Source organism: Oncorhynchus kisutch, unplaced genomic scaffold, assembly GCF_002021735.2.
Source record: "Oncorhynchus kisutch isolate 150728-3 unplaced genomic scaffold, Okis_V2 scaffold2905, whole genome shotgun sequence".
Classification (NCBI taxonomy): domain Eukaryota; kingdom Metazoa; phylum Chordata; class Actinopteri; order Salmoniformes; family Salmonidae; genus Oncorhynchus; species Oncorhynchus kisutch.
The window spans coordinates 592739-615372 of NW_022264850.1; the positions used below are offsets into that span (position 1 = coordinate 592739).

Here is a 22634-nt window from a genome sequence, read left to right on the forward strand (position 1 = left end):
CATCTAGGCCTGGCGGTGCTACATATCTACTATATAATATAACTCCTGCTCTATCATCTAGGCCTGGCGGTGCTACATATCTACTATATAATATAACTCCTGCTCTATCATCTCAGCCTGGCGGTGCTACATATCTACTATATAATATAACTCCTGCTCTATCATCTAGGCCTGGGGGTGCTACATATCTACTATATAATATAACTCCTGCTCTATCATCTCAGCCTGGCGGTGCTACATATCTACTATATAATATACCTCCTGCTCTATCATCTAGGCCTGGCGGTGCTACATATCTACTATATAATATAACTCCTGCTCTATCATCTCAGCCTGGCGGTGCTACATATCTACTATATAATATAACTCCTGCTCTATCATCTAGGCCTGGCGGTGCTACATATCTACTATATAATATAACTCCTGCTCTATCATCTCAGCCTGGCGGTGCTACATATCTACTATATAATATAACTCCTGCTCTATCATCTAGGCCTGGCGGTGCTACATATCTACTATATAATATAACTCCTGATCTATCATCTAGGCCTGGCGGTGCTACATATCTACTATATAATATAACTCCTGCTCTATCATCTAGGCCTGGCGGTGCTACATATCTACTATATAATATAACTCCTGCTCTATCATCTAGGCCTGGCGGTGCTGCATATCTACTATATAATATAACTCCTGCTCTATCATCTAGGCCTGGCGGTGCTACATATCTACTATATAATATAACTCCTGCTCTATCATCTCAGCCTGGCGGTGCTACATATCTACTATATAATATAACTCCTGCTCTATCATCTAGGCCTGGCGGTGCTACATATCTACTATATAATATAACTCCTGCTCTATCATCTAGGCCTGGCGGTGCTACATATCTACTATATAATATAACTCCTGCTCTATCATCTCAGCCTGGCGGTGCTACATATCTACTATATAATATAACTCCTGCTCTATCATCTCAGCCTGGCGGTGCTACATATCTACTATATAATATACCTCCTGCTCTATCATCTCAGCCTGGCGGTGCTGCATATCTACTATATAATATAACTCCTGCTCTATCATCTAGGCCTGGCGGTGCTACATATCTACTATATAATATAACTCCTGCTCTATCATCTCAGCCTGGCGGTGCTACATATCTACTATATAATATAACTCCTGCTCTATCATCTCAGCCTGGCGGTGCTACATATCTACTATATAATATACCTCCTGCTCTATCATCTCAGCCTGGCGGTGCTGCATATCTACTATATAATATAACTCCTGCTCTATCATCTAGGCCTGGCGGTGCTACATATCTACTATATAATATAACTCCTGCTCTATCATCTAGGCCTGGCGGTGCTACATATCTACTATATAATATAACTCCTGCTCTATCATCTCAGCCTGGCGGTGCTGCAGGTACAGTAGGTATATCTAGTGTAGTGTATATCTACTAGATAATATAACTCACTCCTGATCAATCATCTCAGCCTGGGGGTGCTGCAGGCGTTTTGCGTCAACGGCGTCCTCATCCAGGCCTTGCAGCAGCTCCAGAGAGCTTAGGATGCGCTTGTTGGTGTCGTCCTGGTACAGAGGCTGCTTGCCCTCGTTGATCTTACTCACATCCTGATACAACACAGAGCAGTCAAAGGTTTTCATATGATATTGTCAAAGACATTGAGAGCCACACAGAGCCAGTTAGGATAATGCAAACAGTCTGCCAGAGCCACCAATAGGATGTTGTTGTTGCATTATCAAAAGGTATCAGAAGGTTCTGTGACGTTCTATGAAGTTCTGTGTGTTTCTTTGAGGTTCTATGTAGTTCTGAGGTTCTATGCGGTTCCACGCAGTTCTATGAGGTTCTACGATGTTATATGATGATCTTTGAGATTCTATCCAGTTCTGTGTGGTTTTATGATGTTCTAAACGGTTCTATGAGGTTCTGTGTAATGCGGTTCTTTACCTTGTTGAGGTTCTGCTCCGTCTCAAGGATGAGCTTCTCCACCTTGTCAGCGTTCTTCTGCAGCTTCTCAATCAGTGCAGACAGCTCAGAGGAGGGCGCCCTGGAATGAGGAGGTGACAACAGTTACATTTTAGTAATTTAACTTATACAGAGCGACTTACATTCATTGCAATCAACCGAAGTAGGTCAAAACAACCATATATGACTGTCGTTGCATTCAACCGAAGTAGGTCAAAACAACCATATATGACTGTCATTACACGTAAAACATTCTTCAAAGCGTTCTTCTAGATCTGGGATGGACATCTTCAGTCTTCTGGGGCCTGATTGGTGTCACACTTTGTCCCCAGCTAACACACCTGACTCCACTAATCAACTAATCTTCATCTTCAGTTTAGAACGCAATTAGTTTAAAATCAGCTGTGTTTGCTAAGGATGATGGGGAACAGTGTGACCCCCCCCCCCCCATACAGACCCTCTCAGGGGAGAAGACACCAGTTAGTTCTACATACAGACCCTCTAAGGGGAGAAGACACCAGTTAGTTCTACATACAGACCATCTGAGGGGAGAAGACACCAGTTAGTTCTACATACAGACCATCTGAGGGGAGAAGACACCAATTAGTTCTACATACAGACCCTCTAAGGGGAGAAGACACCAGTTAGTTCTACATACAGACCATCTGAGGGGAGAAGACACCAGTTAGTTCTACATACAGACCCTCTCAGGGGAGAAGACACCAGTTAGTTCTACATACAGACCCTCTAAGGGGAGAAGACACCAGTTAGTTCTACATACAGACCCTCTAAGGGGAGAAGACACCAGTTAGTTCTACATACAGACCCTCTAAGGGGAGAAGACACCAGTTAGTTCTACATACAGACCCTCTAAGGGGAGAAGACACCAGTTAGTTCTACATACAGACCCTCTGAGGGGAGAAGACACCAGTTAGTTCTACATACAGACCATCTGAGGGAAGAAGACACCAGTTAGTTCTACATACAGATGATCTGAGGGGAGAAGACACCAGTTAGTTCTACATACAGACCCTCTCAGGGGAGAAGACACCAGTTAGTTCTACATCCAGACCCTCTCAGGGGAGAAGACACCAGTTAGTTCTACATACAGACACTCTAAGGGGAGAAGACCCCAGTTAGTTCTACATCAGACCATCTGATGAGTTCTGTTACAGAAAGACCACTGTTAGGTTACAGGGATAGTTCAGTTGGGTGAACGATGCCTTTAAAAGGAAAGAGTCTGCAGTGACCGTATCTCTCTGGAAACCGTTAGAGACCATCTGTGCGTTCTGTTCAAAATGTAGTACAAAATGAAAAATGCGTTCTGTACAAAATAGTACAAAATGACCTTGCGCAACAGAACATTAAAACTGGGCCTCATAATGTGGGCCTACACAAGTAAACAGGACCCTACGTTGATGCTTTCCCCAATCGAGGACTGTAGCTTTAAACTTTAACAAAAAATGTTAACTTTGACATGCTAACGTCGACTGAGGGATAAATCAACTCTTCAGACTGTTATGAATGAAAGATGGATCCAGTCAGTAACTAAGCTCCAGTCTTCATCTTAGTAACAGACTCAGTCAGGATTAACACAGCTCTTCAGCAGGGATGCTTAAAATGGTAGCTGTCATTAGGGAGGTAATCAGATGAGTGACTGAATGAAGTGCACTTGCCTTGTCGTCCACTTCACCGTCTGCCTGCCGTGTCTGCTAACCCTGAATGAAGTGCACTTGCCTTGCCCTCACTTCACCGTCTGCCTGCCGTGTCTGCTAACCCTGAATGAAGTGCACTTGCCTTGCCCTCACTTCACCGTCTGCCTGCCGTGTCTGCTAACCCTGAATGAAGTGCACTTGCCTTGTCGTCCACTTCACCGTCTGCCTGCCGTGTCTGCTAACCCTGAATGAACCTGAAAGCTCCCCGCTGCACATCTCCCACGGGTCAGATGACATGGGCTGCATCTCAATAGTCTAGTAGTTTCCTCGCCTTCATTAAAATAGACTAATAACTTCCTCATCTCCTCTCCTTCATCTCACTATATTAATAGCTTCCTCTCCTCATCTCCTCTCCTTCATCTCACTATACTAATAGCTTCCTCTCCTCATCTCCTCTCCTTCATTTCACTATATTAATAGCTTCCTCTCCTCATCTCCTCTCCTTCATCTCACTATACTAATAGCTTCCTCTCCTCATCTCCTCTCCTTCATCTCAATAGTCTAGTAGCTTCCTCTCCTCATCTCCTCTCCTTCATCTCAATAGTCTAGTAGCTTCCTCTCCTCATCTCCTCTCCTTCATCTCACTATACTAATAGCTTCCTCTCCTCATCTCCTCTCCTTCATCTCAATAGTCTAGTAGCTTCCTCTTCTCATCTCTTCTCCTTCATCTCAATAGGCTAGTAGCTTCCTCTCCTTGTTTCCTCTCCTCATCTCCTCTCCTTAATCTCAATAGTCTAGAAGCTTCCTCTCCTTGTCTCCTCTCCTCATCTCCTCTCCTTCATCTCAATAGGCTAGTAGCTTCCTCTCCTTCATCTCAATAGGCTAGTAGCTTCCTCTCCTTAATCTCAATAGGCTAGTAGCTTCCTCTCCTTGTTTCCTCTCCTCATCTCCTCTCCTTAATCTCAATAGTCTAGAAGCTTCCTCTCCTTGTCTCCTCATCTCCTCTCCTTAATCTCAATAGTCTAGTAGCTTCCTCTCCTTTATCTACACCGATGTGAGTATTCCATGAGGCATCCACCATCTTTCTTCCTGTCAGTGATCTTGTGCAGGATTCCGATCTGACCGGGTCAGATCTGTACAGATGAAGGGAGACTATTGACATCTACCCCACGGTAAGATAAATGTTGCTGAAGCTACCAGTAGAGGCCTGTAAATCAGGCCCATCGCCAGACCAGGACAGTAACACCATTGTCTAATCTGACACACTGTCTGCATAGTACTGTGGAAAACATTGACATTAAAACACACCTTTGTTCATACTCAGTGTAATTCATTAAATAAAACACATTGGCTCATATAACCTAGAAGTACTGCAGTGGAGGCAACAAGAGACTACAGTATATAGCTTGGGCACTAAGTACATTACTATTCTTCACTCATCAATGCTACCATCTTTTCCTTGCCCAACAACAACAGCAACTAGATTACTAAAGCAGAGACAGACTGATACCCCGGCTAATATTAGAAGTGTTTTCTATAAAAAGCTTTGTGTGTCAGAAAACGTGTCTCCAGTCTGTTTACCTGTGAGTTTAAAATGGAACACCTGCTGATCTTCCAGCCCATCACACTAACCCCTGAGCTCTGTTCAGAACACCCAGCCCATCACACCAACCCCCAAGCTCTGTTCAGAACACCATGCAGACAGGAGACATTCCAGAATACCCAGCCCATCACACTAACCCCTGAGCTCTGTCCAGAACACCATGCAGACAGGAGACATTCCAGAACACCCAGCCCATCACACTAACCCCTGAGCTCTGTTCAGAACACCATGCAGAGAGGAGACATTCCAGAACACCCAGCCCATCACACTAACCCCTGAGCTCTGTTCAGAACACCATGCAGAGAGGAGACATTCCAGAATACCCAGCCCATCACACCAACCCCTGAGCTCTGTTCAGAACACCCAGCCCATCACACTAACCCCTGAGCTCTGTTCAGAACACCCAGCCCATCACACTAACCCCTGAGCTCTGTTCAGAACACCCAGCCCATCACACTAACCCCTGAGCTCTGTTCAGAACACCCAGCCCATCACACTAACCCCTGAGCTCTGTTCAGAACACCATGCAGACAGGAGACATTCCAGAACACCCAGCCCATCACACTAACCCCTGAGCTCTGTTCAGAACACCCAGCCCATCACACTAACCACTGAGCTCTGTTCAGAACACCATGCAGACAGGAGACATTCCAGAACACACAACGTTCCTTCTGCGACACGGTTCTTAGATCATACTGTAATCATCTTTGCTTTTCATACAATACTTCACACTAGAGGTCGACCGATTAATCGGAATGGCCGATTCGTGTTTGCAATCTTCCGGTTACTAGTCCAACGCTCTAACCACCTGTCTTACATTGCACTCCAAGAGGAGACTGCGTGGCAGGCTGACTAGCTGTTACGCGAGGGCAGCAAGAAGCCAAGGTAAGTTGCTAGCTAGCATTAAACTTATCTTATAAAAAATTATCAATATTAACATAATCACTAGTTAAACTAGTAACATCATCAATCATGTGTAGTTATGTAGCGTGTCCTGCGTTGCATATAATCGATGCGGTGCCTGTTAATTTCTCATTGAATCGCAGCCTACTTCGACAAACGGGTGATGATTTAACAAGCGCATTTGCGAAAAAAGCACTGTCATTGCACCAATGTACCTAACCATAAACATCAATGCCTTTCTTTAAAATCAATACACAAGTATATATTATTAAACCTGCATATTTAGTTAATATAGCCTGCTAACATGAATTTCTTATAACTAGGGAAATTGTGTGATTTCTCTTGCGTTCTGTGCAAGCAGTCAGGGTATATGCAGCAGTTTGGGCCGCCTGGCTCGTTGAGAACTGTATGAAGTCCATTTATTCCTAACAAAAAAACGTACTCCCGAGATTAGACTGGTGTAACCGATGTGAAATGGCTAGCTAGTTAGCGGGGTGCGCTAATAGCGTTTCAAACGTCACTCGCTCTGAGACTTGGAGTAGTTGTTCCCCTTGCTCTGCATGGGTAACGCTGCTTTGAGGGTGGCTGTTGTCGATGTGTTCCTGGTTCGAGCCCAGGTAGGAGCGAGGAGAGGGACAGAAGCTATACTGTTACACTGGTAATACTAAAGTGCCTATAAGAACATCCAATAGTCAAAGGTTTATGAAATACACATCGTATAGAGAGAAATAGTACTATAATTCCTATAACCTAAAACTTATTACCTGGGAATATTGAAGACTCATGTTAAAAGGAACCACCAGCTTTCATATGTTCTCATGTTCTGAGCAAGGAACTGAAACGTTAGCTTTCTTACACGGCACATATTGCACTTTTACTTTCTTCTCCAACACTGTGTTTTTTGTATTATTTCAACCAAAACCAAATTGAACATGTTTCATTATTTATTTGAGGATAAGTTGATTTTATTGATGTATTATATTAAGCTAAAATAAGTGTTCATTCAGTATTGTTGTAATTGTCATTATTACAAATACATAATAATATTTTTTTTTAAATTAAAAATCGTCCGATTAATCGGTATCGGCTTTTTTTGGTCCTCCAATAATCTGTGTCGGTGTTGAAACATCATAGTCGGTCGACCTCTACCCCACACACACACACACACACACACACACACACACACACACACACACACACACACACACACACACACACCAACTCTCTATTGAAGAGAAGACATGATGAAACATGATTGGACTCAACAGCATACATTCATCTTGTCATTGGAAGCAGTCCAGTTCGTGACTCACTCCTCTCTCATGGGAGCCTGCTGTCATTGATGGAGGAGTTGGTGAAGTGCCATCAACCAGTAAACCACATTCTGATGGTACATCAATCAAATCAAACTTTATTTGTCACGTACGCCGAATACAACAGGTGTAGGTAGACCTTACAGTGAAATGCTGAATACAACAGGTGTAGGTAGACCTTACAGTGAAATGCCGAATACAACAGGTGTAGGTAGACCTTACAGTGAAATGCTGAATACAACAGGTGTAGGTAGACCTTACAGTGAAATGCTGAATACAACAGGTGTAGGTAGACCTTACAGTGAAATGCTGAATACAACAGGTGTAGGTAGACCTTACAGTGAAATGCTGAATACAACAGGTGTAGGTAGACCTTACAGTGAAATGCTGAATACAACAGGTGTAGGTAGACCTTACAGTGAAATGCTGAATACAACAGGTGTAGGTAGACCTTACAGTGAAATGCCGAATACAACAGGTGTAGGTAGACCTTACAGTGAAATGCTGAATACAACAGGTGTAGGTAGACCTTACAGTGAAATGCTGAATACAACAGGTGTAGGTAGACCTTACAGTGAAATGCTGAATACAACAGGTGTAGGTAGACCTTACAGTGAAATGCTGAATACAACAGGTGTAGGTAGACCTTACAGTGAAATGCTGAATACAACAGGTGTAGGTAGACCTTACAGTGAAATGCTGAATACAACAGGTGTAGGTAGACCTTACAGTGAAATGCTGAATACAACAGGTGTAGGTAGACCTTACAGTGAAATGCCGAATACAACAGGTGTAGGTAGACCTTACAGTGAAATGCTGAATACAACAGGTGTAGGTAGACCTTACAGTGAAATGCTGAATACAACAGGTGTAGGTAGACCTTACAGTGAAATGCTGAATACAACAGGTGTAGGTAGACCTTACAGTGAAATGCTGAATACAACAGGTGTAGGTAGACCTTACAGTGAAATGCTGAATACAACAGGTGTAGGTAGACCTTACAGTGAAATGCTGAATACAACAGGTGTAGGTAGACCTTACAGTGAAATGCTGAATACAACAGGTGTAGGTAGACCTTACAGTGAAATGCTGAATACAACAGGTGTAGGTAGACCTTACAGTGAAATGCTGAATACAACAGGTGTAGGTAGACCTTACAGTGAAATGCTTACTTACAACAGGCAATTTCTAAGTAAAGAAAATAGGTATTAGGTAAACAATAGATAAATAAGGAAATAAAAAACAGTAAATAACAGTGAATGATAACAGTAGAGGCTATATACAGTAGAGGGGCTATATACAGTAGAGAGGCTATATACAGTAGAGGCTATATACAGTAGAGGCTATATACAGTAGAGGCTATATACAGTAGAGGCTATATACAGTAGAGAGGCTATATACAGTAGAGAGGCTATATACAGTAGAGGCTATATACAGTAGAGGCTATATACAGTAGAGGCTATATACAGTAGAGAGGCTATATACAGTAGAGGCTATATACAGTAGAGGCTATATACAGTAGAGAGGCTATATACAGTAGAGGCTATATACAGTAGAGGCTATATACAGTAGAGGCTATATACAGTAGAGAGGCTATATACAGTAGAGGCTATATACAGTAGAGGCTATATACAGTAGAGAGGCTATATACAGTAGAGGCTATATACAGTAGAGGCTATATACAGTAGAGGCTATATACAGTAGAGGCTATATACAGTAGAGAGCTATATACAGTAGAGGCTATATACAGTAGAGGCTATATACAGTAGAGACTATATACAGTAGAGAGGCTATATACAGTAGAGGCTATATACAGTAGAGGCTATATACAGTAGAGGCTATATACAGTAGAGGCTATATACAGTAGAGAGGCTATATACAGTAGAGGCTATATACAGTAGAGGCTATATACAGTAGAGGCTATATACAGTAGAGGCTATATACAGTAGAGGCTATATACAGTAGAGAGGCTATATACAGTAGAGAGGCTATATACAGTAGAGGCTATATACAGTAGAGGCTATATACAGTAGAGAGGCTATATACAGTAGAGGCTATATACAGTAAAGGCTCTATACAGTAGAGGCTATATACAGTAGAGGCTATATACAGTAGAGGCTATATACAGTAGAGGCTATATACAGTAGAGGCTCTATACAGTAGAGGCTATATACAGTAGAGAGGCTATATACAGTAGAGGCTATATACAGTAGAGGCTATATACAGTAGAGAGGCTATATACAGTAGAGGCTATATACAGTAGAGAGGCTATATACAGTAGAGAGGCTATATACAGTAGAGGCTATATACAGTAGAGGCTCTATACAGTAGAGGCTATATACAGTAGAGAGGCTATATACAGTAGAGGCTCTATACAGTAGAGGCTATATACAGTAGAGAGGCTATATACAGTAGAGAGGCTATATACAGTAGAGGCTATATACAGTAGAGGGGCTATATACAGTAGAGAGGCTATATACAGTAGTGAGGCTATATACAGTAGAGAGGCTATATACAGTAGAGGGGCTATATACAGTAGAGAGGCTATATACAGTAGAAAGGCTATATACAGTAGAGAGGCTATATACAGTAGAGGGGCTATATACAGTAGAGAGGCTATATACAGTAGTGAGGCTATATACAGTAGAGAGGCTATATACAGTAGAGAGGCTATATACAGTAGAGGGGCTATATACAGTAGAGAGGCTATATACAGTAGAGAGGCTATATACAGTAGAGAGGCTATATACAGTAGAGGCTATATACAGTAGAGAGGCTATATACAGTAGAGAGGCTATATACAGTAGAGGCTATATACAGTAGAGGCTATATACAGTAGAGGCTATATACAGTAGAGAGGCTATATACAGTAGAGGCTATATACAGTAGAGGCTATATACAGTAGAGGCTATATACAGTAGAGGCTATATACAGTAGAGAGGCTATATACAGTAGAGAGGCTCTATACAGTAGAGGCTATATACAGTAGAGAGGCTATATACAGTAGAGGCTATATACAGTAGAGGCTATATACAGTAGAGAGGCTATATACAGTAGAGAGGCTATATACAGTAGAGGCTATATACAGTAGAGAGGCTATATACAGTAGAGGCTATATACAGTAGAGAGGCTATATACAGTAGAGGCTATATACAGTAGAGAGGCTATATACAGTAGAGGCTATATACAGTATACAGTACAATATACAGTAGAGAGGCTCTATACAGTAGAGAGGCTATATACAGTAGAGAGGCTATATACAGTAGAGGCTATATACAGTAGAGGCTATATACAGTAGAGAGGCTATATACAGTAGAGAGACTATATACAGTAGAGGCTATATACAGTAGAGAGGCTATATACAGTAGAGGCTATATACAGTAGAGAGGCTATATACAGTAGAGGCTATATACAGTAGAGAGGCTATATACAGTAGAGGCTATATACAGTATACAGTACAATATACAGTAGAGAGGCTCTATACAGTAGAGAGGCTATATACAGTAGAGAGGCTATATACAGTAGAGGCTATATACAGTAGAGAGGCTATATACAGTAGAGGCTATATACAGTATACAGTACAATATACAGTAGAGAGGCTCTATACAGTAGAGAGGCTATATACAGTAGAGAGGCTATATACAGTAGAGGCTATATACAGTAGAGAGGCTATATACAGTAGAGGCTATATACAGGAGAGAGGCTATATACAGTAGAGGCTATATACAGTAGAGAGGCTATATACAGTAGAGAGGCTATATACAGTAGAGGATATATACAGTAGAGAGGCTATATACAGTAGAGAGGCTATATACAGTAGAGGCTATATACAGTAGAGGGGCTATATACAGTAGAGAGGCTATATACAGTAGAGAGGCTATATACAGTAGAGAGGCTATATACAGTAGAGGCTATATACAGTAGAGAGGCTATATACAGTAGAGAGGCTATATACAGTAGAGAGGCTCTATACAGTAGAGGGGCTCTATACAGTAGAGGCTATATACAGTAGCGAGGCTATATACAGTAGAAAGGCTCTATACAGTAGAGAGGCTATATACAGTAGAGGGGCTGTATACAGTAGAGGGGCTGTATACAGTAGTGAGGCTATATACATTAGAGGGGCTGTATACAGTAGTGAGGCTATATACAGTAGTGAGGCTATACACAGTAGAGAGGCTATATCCAGTAGTGAGGCTATATCCAGTAGTGAGGCTATATACAGTAGCGAGGCTATATACAATAGTGAAGCTATACACAGTAGAGAGGCTATATACAGTAGTGAGGCTATATACAGTAGAGAGGCTATATACAGTAGAGGCTATATACAGTAGAGAGGCTCTATACAGTAGAGAGGCTCTATACAGTAGAGAGGCTCTATACAGTAGAGGCTATATACAGTAGTGAGGCTATATACAGTAGAGAGGCTATATACAGTAGAGAGGCTGTATACAGTAGAGAGGCGATATACAGGCCCTGGTTAGTCAGGCTGATTGAGGTAGTATGTAGATCTGGTTAAAGTGACTATGCAAATATGATGAACAGAGAGTAGCAGTAGCGTAAAAGAGAGATTGGCAGGTGGTTGGACACAATGCAGATAGCCTGGTTAACCAATGTGCGGGAGCACCGGTTAGTTGGTCTAATTGAGGTAGTATGTACATGAATGTATAATTAAAGTGACTAAGCATATATGATCAACAGAGAGTAACAGCAGTGTAAAATAGGGGTTGGGGGGGGGGCACACAATGCAAATAGTAATTCAACCTGTTCAGGAGTCTTATGGCTTGGGGGTAAAAACTGTTGAGAAGCCTTTTTGTCCAAGACTTGGCACTCCGGTACCACTTGCCAATTCCACTCTCGTTGATCATGATTGCACAGTGTTGATCCTGGTTATGATGTCCTCCTGAGGACAGAACTAGTTGTAGCACAGTGTTGATCCTGGTTGTGATGTCCTCCTGAGGACAGAACGAGTTGTAGCACAGTGTTGATCCTGGTTATGATGTCCTCCTGAGGACAGAACTAGTTGTAGCACAGTGTTGTTCCTGGTTATGATGTCCTCCTGAGGACAGAACTAGTTGTAGCACAGTGTTGATCCTGGTTATGATGTCCTCCTGAGGACAGAACTAGTTGTAGCACAGTGTTGATCCTGGTTATGATGTCCTCCTGAGGACAGAACTAGTTGTAGCACAGTGTTGATCCTGGTTGTGATGTCCTCCTGAGGACAGAACTAGTTGTAGCACAGTGTTGATCCTGGTTGTGATGTCCTCCTGAGGACAGAACGAGTTGTAGCACAGTGTTGATCCTGGTTATGATGTCCTCCTGAGGACAGAACTAGTTGTAGCACAGTGTTGATCCTGGTTATGATGTCCTCCTGAGGACAAAACTAGTTGTAGCACAGTGTTGATCCTGGTTGTGATGTCCTCCTGAGGACAGAACTAGTTGTAGCACAGTGTTGATCCTGGTTATGATGTCCTCCTGAGGACAGAACTAGTTGTAGCACAGTGTTGAACCTGGTTATGATGTCCTCCTGAGGACAGAACTAGTTGTAGCACAGTGTTGATCCTGGTTGTGATGTCCTCCTGAGGACAGAACTAGTTGTAGCACAGTGTTGATCCTGGTTATGATGTCCTCCTGAGGACAGAACTAGTTGTAGCAGTGTTGATCCTGGTTGTGATGTCCTCCTGAGGACAGAACTAGTTGTAGCAGTGTTGATCCTGGTTGTGATGTCCTCCTGAGGACAGAACTAGTTGTAGCACAGTGTTGATCCTGGTTGTGATGTCCTCCTGAGGACAGAACTAGTTGTAGCACAGTGTTGATCCTGGTTTTGATGTCCTCCTGAGGACAGAACTAGTTGTAGCACAGTGTTGATCCTGGTTATGATGTCCTCCTGAGGACAGAACTAGTTGTAGCACAGTGTTGATCCTGGTTGTGATGTCCTCCTGAGGACAGAACTAGTTGTAGAGTATTGTTGTAGTCTGTCATCTCCAGAAGGTGCTTCTTCTTCTTCTCCTCCAGAACTGGCCCAACAGGTTCTATTCTCCTTTATGTAACAGAGAATGATCTTTAAATAACCCGCAGCCTGAAGTGATGAGGTGATGAGTGCATTGAAGAGTAAGAGTTTTATATTGTTTGATATTAGAACACCTGTTGGTTATACACATCTATCGATAGTAGTGTCTATTTCTACGTGCCTGAAGCTGGGTATTGGACTGGGGTTCTGATCAAGACTATATAATGGTGTGGTCTTATTCAGACAGGTTGATTTATCACATAGCAGACTTGGGTTCAAATGCTTTACAAAATACTTGAAACACTTTCAGCGTTTGCTTTCGCCTGCCCGGGGTGCCAGATGAACAGGGTTGGGTCGTTTGTGACGATTTCATATTCTATTGGATCCATTGCGCCAGGCAAGCTCAATCAAGCCCAGAAAGAGGATATGAAAGGATTTGAACCCAGAGCTGGTATGTGATCAGCCTATCTGAATAAGATCTCACTGTTGTATGGACTTGGTGTGTGATAAATCAATCTGAATAAGATCTCACTGTTGTATGGACTTGGTGTGTGATAAATCAATCTGAATAAGATCTATTTCCAGCTTCAGGCACATAGAAATAGACAGTACTAGAAAGTCATAGATTTTTATTTATTTGACCTTTTATTTAACTAGGCAAGTCAGTTAAGAACAAATTCTTATTTTCAATGACGGCCTAGGAACAGTGTTGATCCTGATTCTAATGTCCTGCTGAGGACAGAACTAGCTGTAGGGACATGGATGGAGGAGTGGGGGTGGATGGAGGAGTGGGGGTGGATGGAGGAGTGGGGGTGGGTGGGGGTGGATGGAGGAGTGGGGGTGGGTGGGTGGCGGTGGATGGATGGAGGAGTGGAGGTGGATGGAGGAGTGGATGGGGGGACGTTAACTGCCTTGTTCAGGGGCAGACCGACCTTGTCAGCTCGGGGATTTGAACTTGCAACCTTTGGGTTACTAGTCCATCGCTCTAACCACTAGGCTACGCTGCCACCCAGATATGTATAGCGTTAGTAGACAGGTGTTCTAATAGCAGAAATGTACAACTGTTTGCTTATGTGACCTTTCAAGGCATTCATAGTTTGATTCAATCATATGTTGAGGTTTCCATGCCCCGGCTTGACATTTTAATTAAATCATAAATTATAGTCCTTGCCATATCTACTCAAAAGTCAGCGTGATTGCATTGCACACTGTGCAAAGAGTCTGGGTGTTTTCAACCACTGACAAACGGCTGGATTCTTGTGAAACTGGCATTGGCTCCAACTGGGGAAAAATGACATGATGTCCCTGGCTCCAACTGGGGCAAAATGACATGATGTCCCTGGCTCCAACTGGGGCAAAATGCCATGATGCCCCTGGTTCCAACTGGGGCAAAATGACATGAGGGGTGGAGGAGTGGGGGTGGATGGGGAAGGGATGGAGGAGTGGGGTGGATGGGGAAGGGATGGAGGAGTGGGGGTGGATGGAGGAGTGGGGGTGGATGGAGGAGTGGGGGTGGATGGAGGAGTGGAGGTGGATGGAGGAGTGGGGGTGGATGAGGGATGGAGGAGTGGGGGAGGATGGAGGAGTGTGGGTGGATGGAGGAGTGGGGGTGGATGGAGGAGTGGAGGTGGATGGAGGAGTGGGGGTGGATGGAGGAGTGGAGGTGGATGGAGGAGTGGGGGTGGATGGAGGAGTGGAGGAGGATGGAGGAGTGGGGGGTGGACGAGGGATGGAGGAGTGGGGGAGGATGGAGGAGTGGGGGTGGATGGAGGAGTGGGGGTGGATGGAGGAGTGGGGGTGGATGGAGGAGTGGGGGTGGATGGAGGAGTGGGCGTGGATGAGGGATGGAGGAGTGGAGGTGGATGGAGGAGTGGGATGGATGAGGGATGGAGGAGTGGAGGTGGATGGAGGAGTGGGGGTGGATAGAGGAGTGGGGGTGGATGGAGGAGTGGGGGTGGATGGATGGATGGAGGATGGATGGATGAGGGATGGAGGAGTGGAGGTGGATGGAGGAGTGGGGGTGGATGGAGCAGTGGGGGTGGATGGAGGAGTGGGGGTGGATGGAGAAGTGGGGGTGGATGGTGGAGTGGGGGTGGATAGAGGAGTGGGGGTGGATGAGGGATGGAGGAGTGGGGGTGGATGGTGGAGTGGAGGTGGATGGAGGAGTGGGGGTGGATGGAGGAGTGGAGGTGGATGGAGGAGTGGAGGTGGATGGAGGAGTGGGGGTGGATGGTGGAGTGGGGGTGGATAGAGGAGTGGGGGTGGATAGAGGAGTGGGGGTGGATGAGGGATGGAGGAGTGGGGGAAGATGGAGGAGTGGAGGTGGATGAGGGATGGAGGAGTGGGGCAGGATGGAGGAGTGGGGGTGGATGGTGGAGTGGGGAGGGGAGGGATGAAGGAGGGATGTTATTATTGGTCAGTCATTTCTCTCCAACTCACTAATGAGGATGGGGGTGGCTTTCCTTTCCTGATATATGCTGATGAATAGACTCCTAACTGTCCAGTCCTGAGTGCGTCTTACAACATACATTCTCCCTACAACTGCTACTGCATGAAAAGCTAACATATGAGATGCATAATCTGAGTAGTGGACATTCAAATGGTTCTCTTTAGATTCACAGCCCAGCTCTCACTGCAGGACTTAATGTGAGCCACAAATGGTTCTCTTTAGATTCACAGCCCAGCTCTCACTGTAGGACTTAATGTGAGCCACAAATGGTTCTCTTTAGATTCACAGCCCAGCTCTCACTGTAGGACTTAATGTGAGCCACAAATGGTTCTCTTTAGATTCACAGCCCAGCTCTCACTGTAGGACTTAATGTGAGCCACAAATGGTTCTCTTTAGATTCATTGCCCAGCTCTCACTGTAGGACTTAATGTGAGGCATTAGGGTCATACATCGCGTATCGTCCTGTATAGAACAAAGAGGCCTCAGGCTAATACAGTGTGTATCCTCCTTTATTAAACCAAACCTTTCACACTTGACAGTGTGTGTGTGTGTGTGTGTGTGTGTGTGTGTGTGTGTGTGTGTGTGTGTGTGTGTGTGTGTGTGTGTGTGTGTGTGTGAGTTCAAAGGCCACATTGAAAGGGCCCTAATGCAGCGCTATGTATTTTTTTTTACCAGCCGTAGTGTGTGTTTTACACAGCTGATTTAAATGATCAACGCTGGATGATGAGTTGGTTAGTTGAATGGGCTGTGTAGCGTGTTAGGACAGAGTCTGGGTAACCCTGGCCTAAAGGAAAGAGTACGCCTATAGAATGTCCTGGAAAGTACATTCGTGAGAGTTCTTATGACACAGTCATAGCAATAAGATGGCTAGCCTAGCGGTTCAGATCAAATCAGATGTTATTGGTCACATACACGTGTTTAGTAGATGTTATTGCGGGTGGAGCGAAATGCTTGAGCTTCTATCTCCAACAGTGCAGTAATATCTAACAAGTATTGTAAACAGGGTGGTTCGAACCCTGAATGCTGATTGGCTGACAGCTGTGGTATATCAGACCGTATACCACGGGTATGATAAAACATGGATTTTTACTGCTCTATGTTGGTAACCAGTTTATAATAGCAATAAGCCACCTCGGGCGTTTGTGCTATGTGGCCAATATACCACAGCTAAGGGCTGTATCCAGGCACTCCTCGTTGCGTCGTGCGTAAGAACAGCCCTTAGCCATGGTATATTTGCCATATACACCACACCCCCTTGGGACTTATTGCTAAAATATCTAACAATTTCACAACATATACCCAATACACACAAATCTAAGTAAAGGAATGGAATTAACAATATATACACATACAGACGAGCGATGTCAGAGCGGCATGGACTAAAATACAGTAGAATAGAATACAGTATATACATATGAGATGAGTAATGCATGGACTAAGATACAGTAGAATAATATAGAATACAGTATATACATATGAGGTGAGTAATGCATAGACTAAGATACAGTAGAATAATATAGAATACAGTATTTACATATGAGATGAGTAATGCATAGACTAAGATACAGTAGAATAATATAGAATACAGTATTTACATTTGAGATGAGTAATGCATAGACTAAGATACAGTAGAATAATATAGAATACAGTATTTACATATGAGATGAGTAATGCATGGACTAAGATACAGTAGAATAGTATAGAATACAGTATTTACATATGAGATGAGTAATGCATAGACTAAGATACAGTAGAATAATATAGAATACAGTATTTACATATGAGATGAGTAATGCATAGACTAAGATACAGTAGAATAATATAGAATACAGTATTTACATATGAGATGAGTAATGCATAGACTAAGATACAGTAGAATAGAATACAGTATATACATATGAGATGAGTAAAGCATGGACTAAGATACAGTAGAATAGTATAGAATACAGTATATACATATGAGATGAGTAATGCATAGACTAAGATACAGTAGAATAAAATACAGTATATACATATGAGATGAGTAATGCATAGACTAAGATACAGTAGAATAGAATACAGTATATACATATGAGATGAGTAATGCATAGACTAAGATACAGTAGAATAGAATACAGTATATACATATGAGATGAGTAATGCATAGACTAAGATACAGTAGAATAATATAGAATACAGTATATACATATGAGATGAGTAATGCATGGACTAAGATACAGTAGAATAGTATAGAATACAGTATATACATATGAGATGAGTAATGCATGGACTAAGATACAGTAGAATAGTATAGAATACAGTATATACATATGAGATGAGTAATGCATGGACTAAGATACAGTAGAATAGTATAGAATACAGTATATACATATGAGATGAGTAATGCATGGACTAAGATACAGTAGAATAGTATAGAATACAGTATATACATATGAGATGAGTAATGCATGGACTAAGATACAGTAGAATAGTATAGAATACAGTATATACATATGAGATGAGTAAAGCATGGACTAAGATACAGTAGAATAGTATAGAATACAGTATATACATATGAGATGAGTAATGCATGGACTAAAATACAGTAGAATAGTATAAAATACAGTATATACATATGAGATGAGTAATGCATGGACTAAAATACAGTAGAATAGTATAAAATACAGTATATACATATGAGATGAGTAATGCATGGACTAAAATACAGTAGAATAGTATAAAATACAGTATATACATATGAGATGAGTAATGCATGGACTAAAATACAGTAGAATAGTATAAAATACAGTATCTACATATGAGATGAGTAATGCATGGACTAAAATACAGTAGAATAGTATAAAATACAGTATCTACATATGAGATGAGTAATGCATGGACTAAAATACAGTAGAATAGTATAAAATACAGTATCTACATATGAGATGAGTAATGCATGGACTAAGATACAGTAGAATAGTATAGAATACAGTATCTACATATGAGATGAGTAATGCATGGACTAAGATACAGTAGAATAGTATAGAATACAGTATCTACATATGAGATGAGTAATGCATGGACTAAGATACAGTAGAATAGTATAAAATACAGTATCTACATATGAGATGAGTAATGCATGGACTAAGATACAGTAGAATAGTATAGAATACAGTATCTACATATGAGATGAGTAATGCATGGACTAAGATACAGTAGAATAGTATAGAATACAGTATATACATATGAGATGAGTAATGCATAGACTAAGATACAGTATAATAGTATAGAATACAGTATATACATATGAGATGAGTAATGCATAGACTAAGATACAGTAGAATAATATAGAATACAGTATATACATATGAGATGAGTAATGCACGGACTAAGATACAGTAGAATAGTATAGAATACAGTATATACATATGAGATGGATAAAGCAAGATATGTAAACATTATCAATGTGGCCAGTGATTTCTAGTCTGTCTATAGGAGTGTTGGACACACATCTCTCCGAATAAGGAGTACAGTATTTCCAAGGAGAGGGAGAGAGGGACAAATTGTAACCAGAAGGTAACTATGAGTCATTGGGGGTATGGTGGGAGGGATGAGATCCAGATGAACTTCCCAACAACCAAGGCCCAGATCAGACAAACCCTTCCTAGACCCCAACTCCTTCAAATATGAACTTCCCAGCAACCAAGGCCCAGATCAGACAAACCCTTCCTAGACCCAAACTCCTTCAAATATGAACTTCCCAAACAACAAAGGCCCAGATCAGATCCATTAGGGTCCCTAGGCCCTCCAGTATGAATTAATAGATATGTGAAGGAGTAGGAGCTAAGGGAAGGTACTAGGAACCTAAATGGAACTGGGCCCATGTGTCCATTCTCTTGATTCCATTAATCCTACAACCAGTTTCAAGAATTTTGCAACCCTACACATAAATTACACACGCCCACACCCACACATATGCACGCAAGCACGCACACACACGCCCACACACACACAATGTGTGTGGTTTTCATTATTCCAACATTGTGTCTGACTCATATGTTGAAACATAAAAGCCTCATTCACTAAAAACTAGAAACAGTTTTAAGCAGCTTCCTCGGCCTTTCCTTCGATATCAGACAAGATACATTCCCTTCTTTACTGAAGTCAATGATGAGCCTCCCATTAAGGCTTTGTCCCAAACGGCTCCCTATTCCCAAAGGGCTCTGGTCAAAAGTAGTGCACTAATTAGGGAATAGGGTGCCATTGGCCATAGGGCTCTAGTCAAAAGTAGTGCACTATATAGGGTTTATTTATTACAAGCCATTTCCCAGAGTTGTATAAACTTTGAAATATGACTTAACTCCCCCATGCAACGTGGCTTAATTTATTGTATTACATAGCCCTACAATGTCCCAGAAGTGTCGTCAAGTTATAAAATACGCATTATCATAAACGATCATAAATATAATCCTGAAGCATAGTGACAGTGTTGTCACTTTGTCAAACGTCCCAACTTCACTTTATCTTTCCTAATGCGACATTAAAAGAAACTTGCACAGTGATTACAAAGTTACAACTCGCTATCTATAACCACCAAGAAAACCTTCAACATAGAAACGACTACTCACTTTTTCGTTTGCGTGATGGTCACGCTCTTCGAGGGTTTTTTCTTGAACATTTTGCCAGCGGGACGACTCGGATTCTTCTCGCGTAAACACCTGTCTCTTCTTGTGCTTCTCTCTGTGAAGATATCCCGCGGGGAGAGGTGAGGAGTCTTTCTGAGTTCTCTGGTATGTTCTCTCTCTTCCTCGGACAGGTAGGTATGCCCCAGTACGCTCCACACACACAAATGGCAAAGTCAAATGATGAGATTCGGCGACGCCCACTAGTGCTAATTCCTTCCAGCAGTCAGTCAACACAGGCAAACTGATCCGCAGTAAAGGAGGGGGGTGCCTGTTGATTTCTCCCTGTATGTGTTGCATACCTGTCACCTATGAACGCGTGGGCGGGGCTGGTTTTATGCTTTTCCATACAGGTTACAGGTGGATACCGCATCTTTTAGGTATGAACATTGCTACTATGTTATCAACACATTGCCATTTGCTCAGATGAAAATCAACTACCAGTGTTTGAGAGAGCAGTCAAAGCAGTGTTCAAAAGCAAATCTATAACATTGTTATTACAGGTCAGGGTGTAATACGTTGATATATTGGTTACAGGTCAGGGTGTAATACGTTGATATATTGGTTACAGGTCAGACTGTAATACATTGATATATTGGCTACAGGTCAGGGTGTAATACGTTGATATATTGGTTACAGGTCAGACTGTAATACATTGATATATTGGCTACATGTCAGGCTGTAATACGTTGATATATTGGTTACAGGTCAGGCTGTAATACGTTGATATATTGGTTACAGGTCAGGGTGTAATAAGTTGATATATTGGCTACAGGTCAGGGTGTAGTACGTTGATATATTGGTTACAGGTCAGACTGTAATACATTGATATATTGGTTACAGGTCAGGGTGTAATACGTTGATATATTGGTTACAGGTCAGACTGTAATACATTGATATATTGGCTACAGGTCAGGGTGTAATACGTTGATATATTGGTTACAGGTCAGACTGTAATACATTGATATATTGGTTACAGGTCAGACTGTAATACATTGATATATTGGCTACAGGTCAGACTGTAATACATTGATATATTGGTTACAGGTCAGACTGTAATACATTGATATATTGGTTACAGGTCAGGGTGTAATACGTTGATATATTGGCTACAGGTCAGGGTGTAATACGTTGATATATTGGTTACAGGTCAGGGTGTAATACATTGATATATTGGTTACAGGTCAGGGTGTAATACATTGATATATTGGCTACAGGTCAGGGTGTAATACGTTGATATATTGGTTACAGGTCAGACTGTAATACATTGATATATTGGCTACAGGTCAGGGTGTAATACGTTGATATATTGGTTACAGGTCAGACTGTAATACATTGATATATTGGTTACAGGTCAGACTGTAATACATTGATATATTGGTTACAGGTCAGGGTGTAATACATTGATATATTGGTTACAGGTCAGGGTGTAATACATTGATATATTGGTTACAGGTCAGACTGTAATACGTTGATATATTGGCTACAGGTCAAGGTGTAATACATTGATATATTGGTTACAGGTCAGGGTGTAATACATTGATATATTGGTTACAGGTCAGACTGTAATACGTTGATATATTGGCTACAGGTCAAGGTGTAATACATTGATACACTGCATCTCAGTGCTTGAGGCTTCATTACAGACACCCTGGTTCGAATCCAGGCTGTATCACAATCGGCCGTGATTGGGAGTCATATAGGGCGGTGCACAATTGGCCCAGCGTTGTCCGGGTTTGGCCGGGGTAGGCCGGGGTAGGCCGGGTTTGGCCGGGGTAGGCCGTCATTGTAAATAAGAATTTGTTCTTAAGACTTAGCTAAATAAAGGTTAAATAAAAAATACATAAAACAATTACATTTAAATGTTGGACCAGTTGATCAGAAGTAGTGTGTCATAATATAGTGGTTCTGAGGGGGAGGAGTTATAGTGTGTGTCATAATATAGTGGTTCTGCGGGGGAGGAGTTATAGTGTGTGTCATAATATAGTGGTTCTGAGGGGGAGGAGTTATAGTGTGTCATAATATAGTGGTTCTGAGGGGGAGGAGTTAT

General features: G+C 42.2%; 1 protein-coding gene across 1 annotated transcript in view; it reads right to left on the minus strand.

Annotated features, from left to right (window-relative positions):
• Positions 1–20746, minus strand: part of ppl (periplakin) — a 64026-nt gene extending 43280 nt beyond the window's left edge. Inside the window, exons 1-3 of the mRNA XM_031819958.1 lie at positions 20531–20746; positions 1973–2072; positions 1481–1635 (exon numbers count right to left, since the gene is read on the minus strand). Coding sequence (XP_031675818.1) covers positions 1481–1635; positions 1973–2072; positions 20531–20580 — 305 coding nt within the window. The 5' untranslated portion in view covers positions 20581–20746. The remainder of the gene's footprint in view (positions 1–1480; positions 1636–1972; positions 2073–20530) is intronic.
• Positions 20747–22634: the final 1888 nt, after the last annotated feature.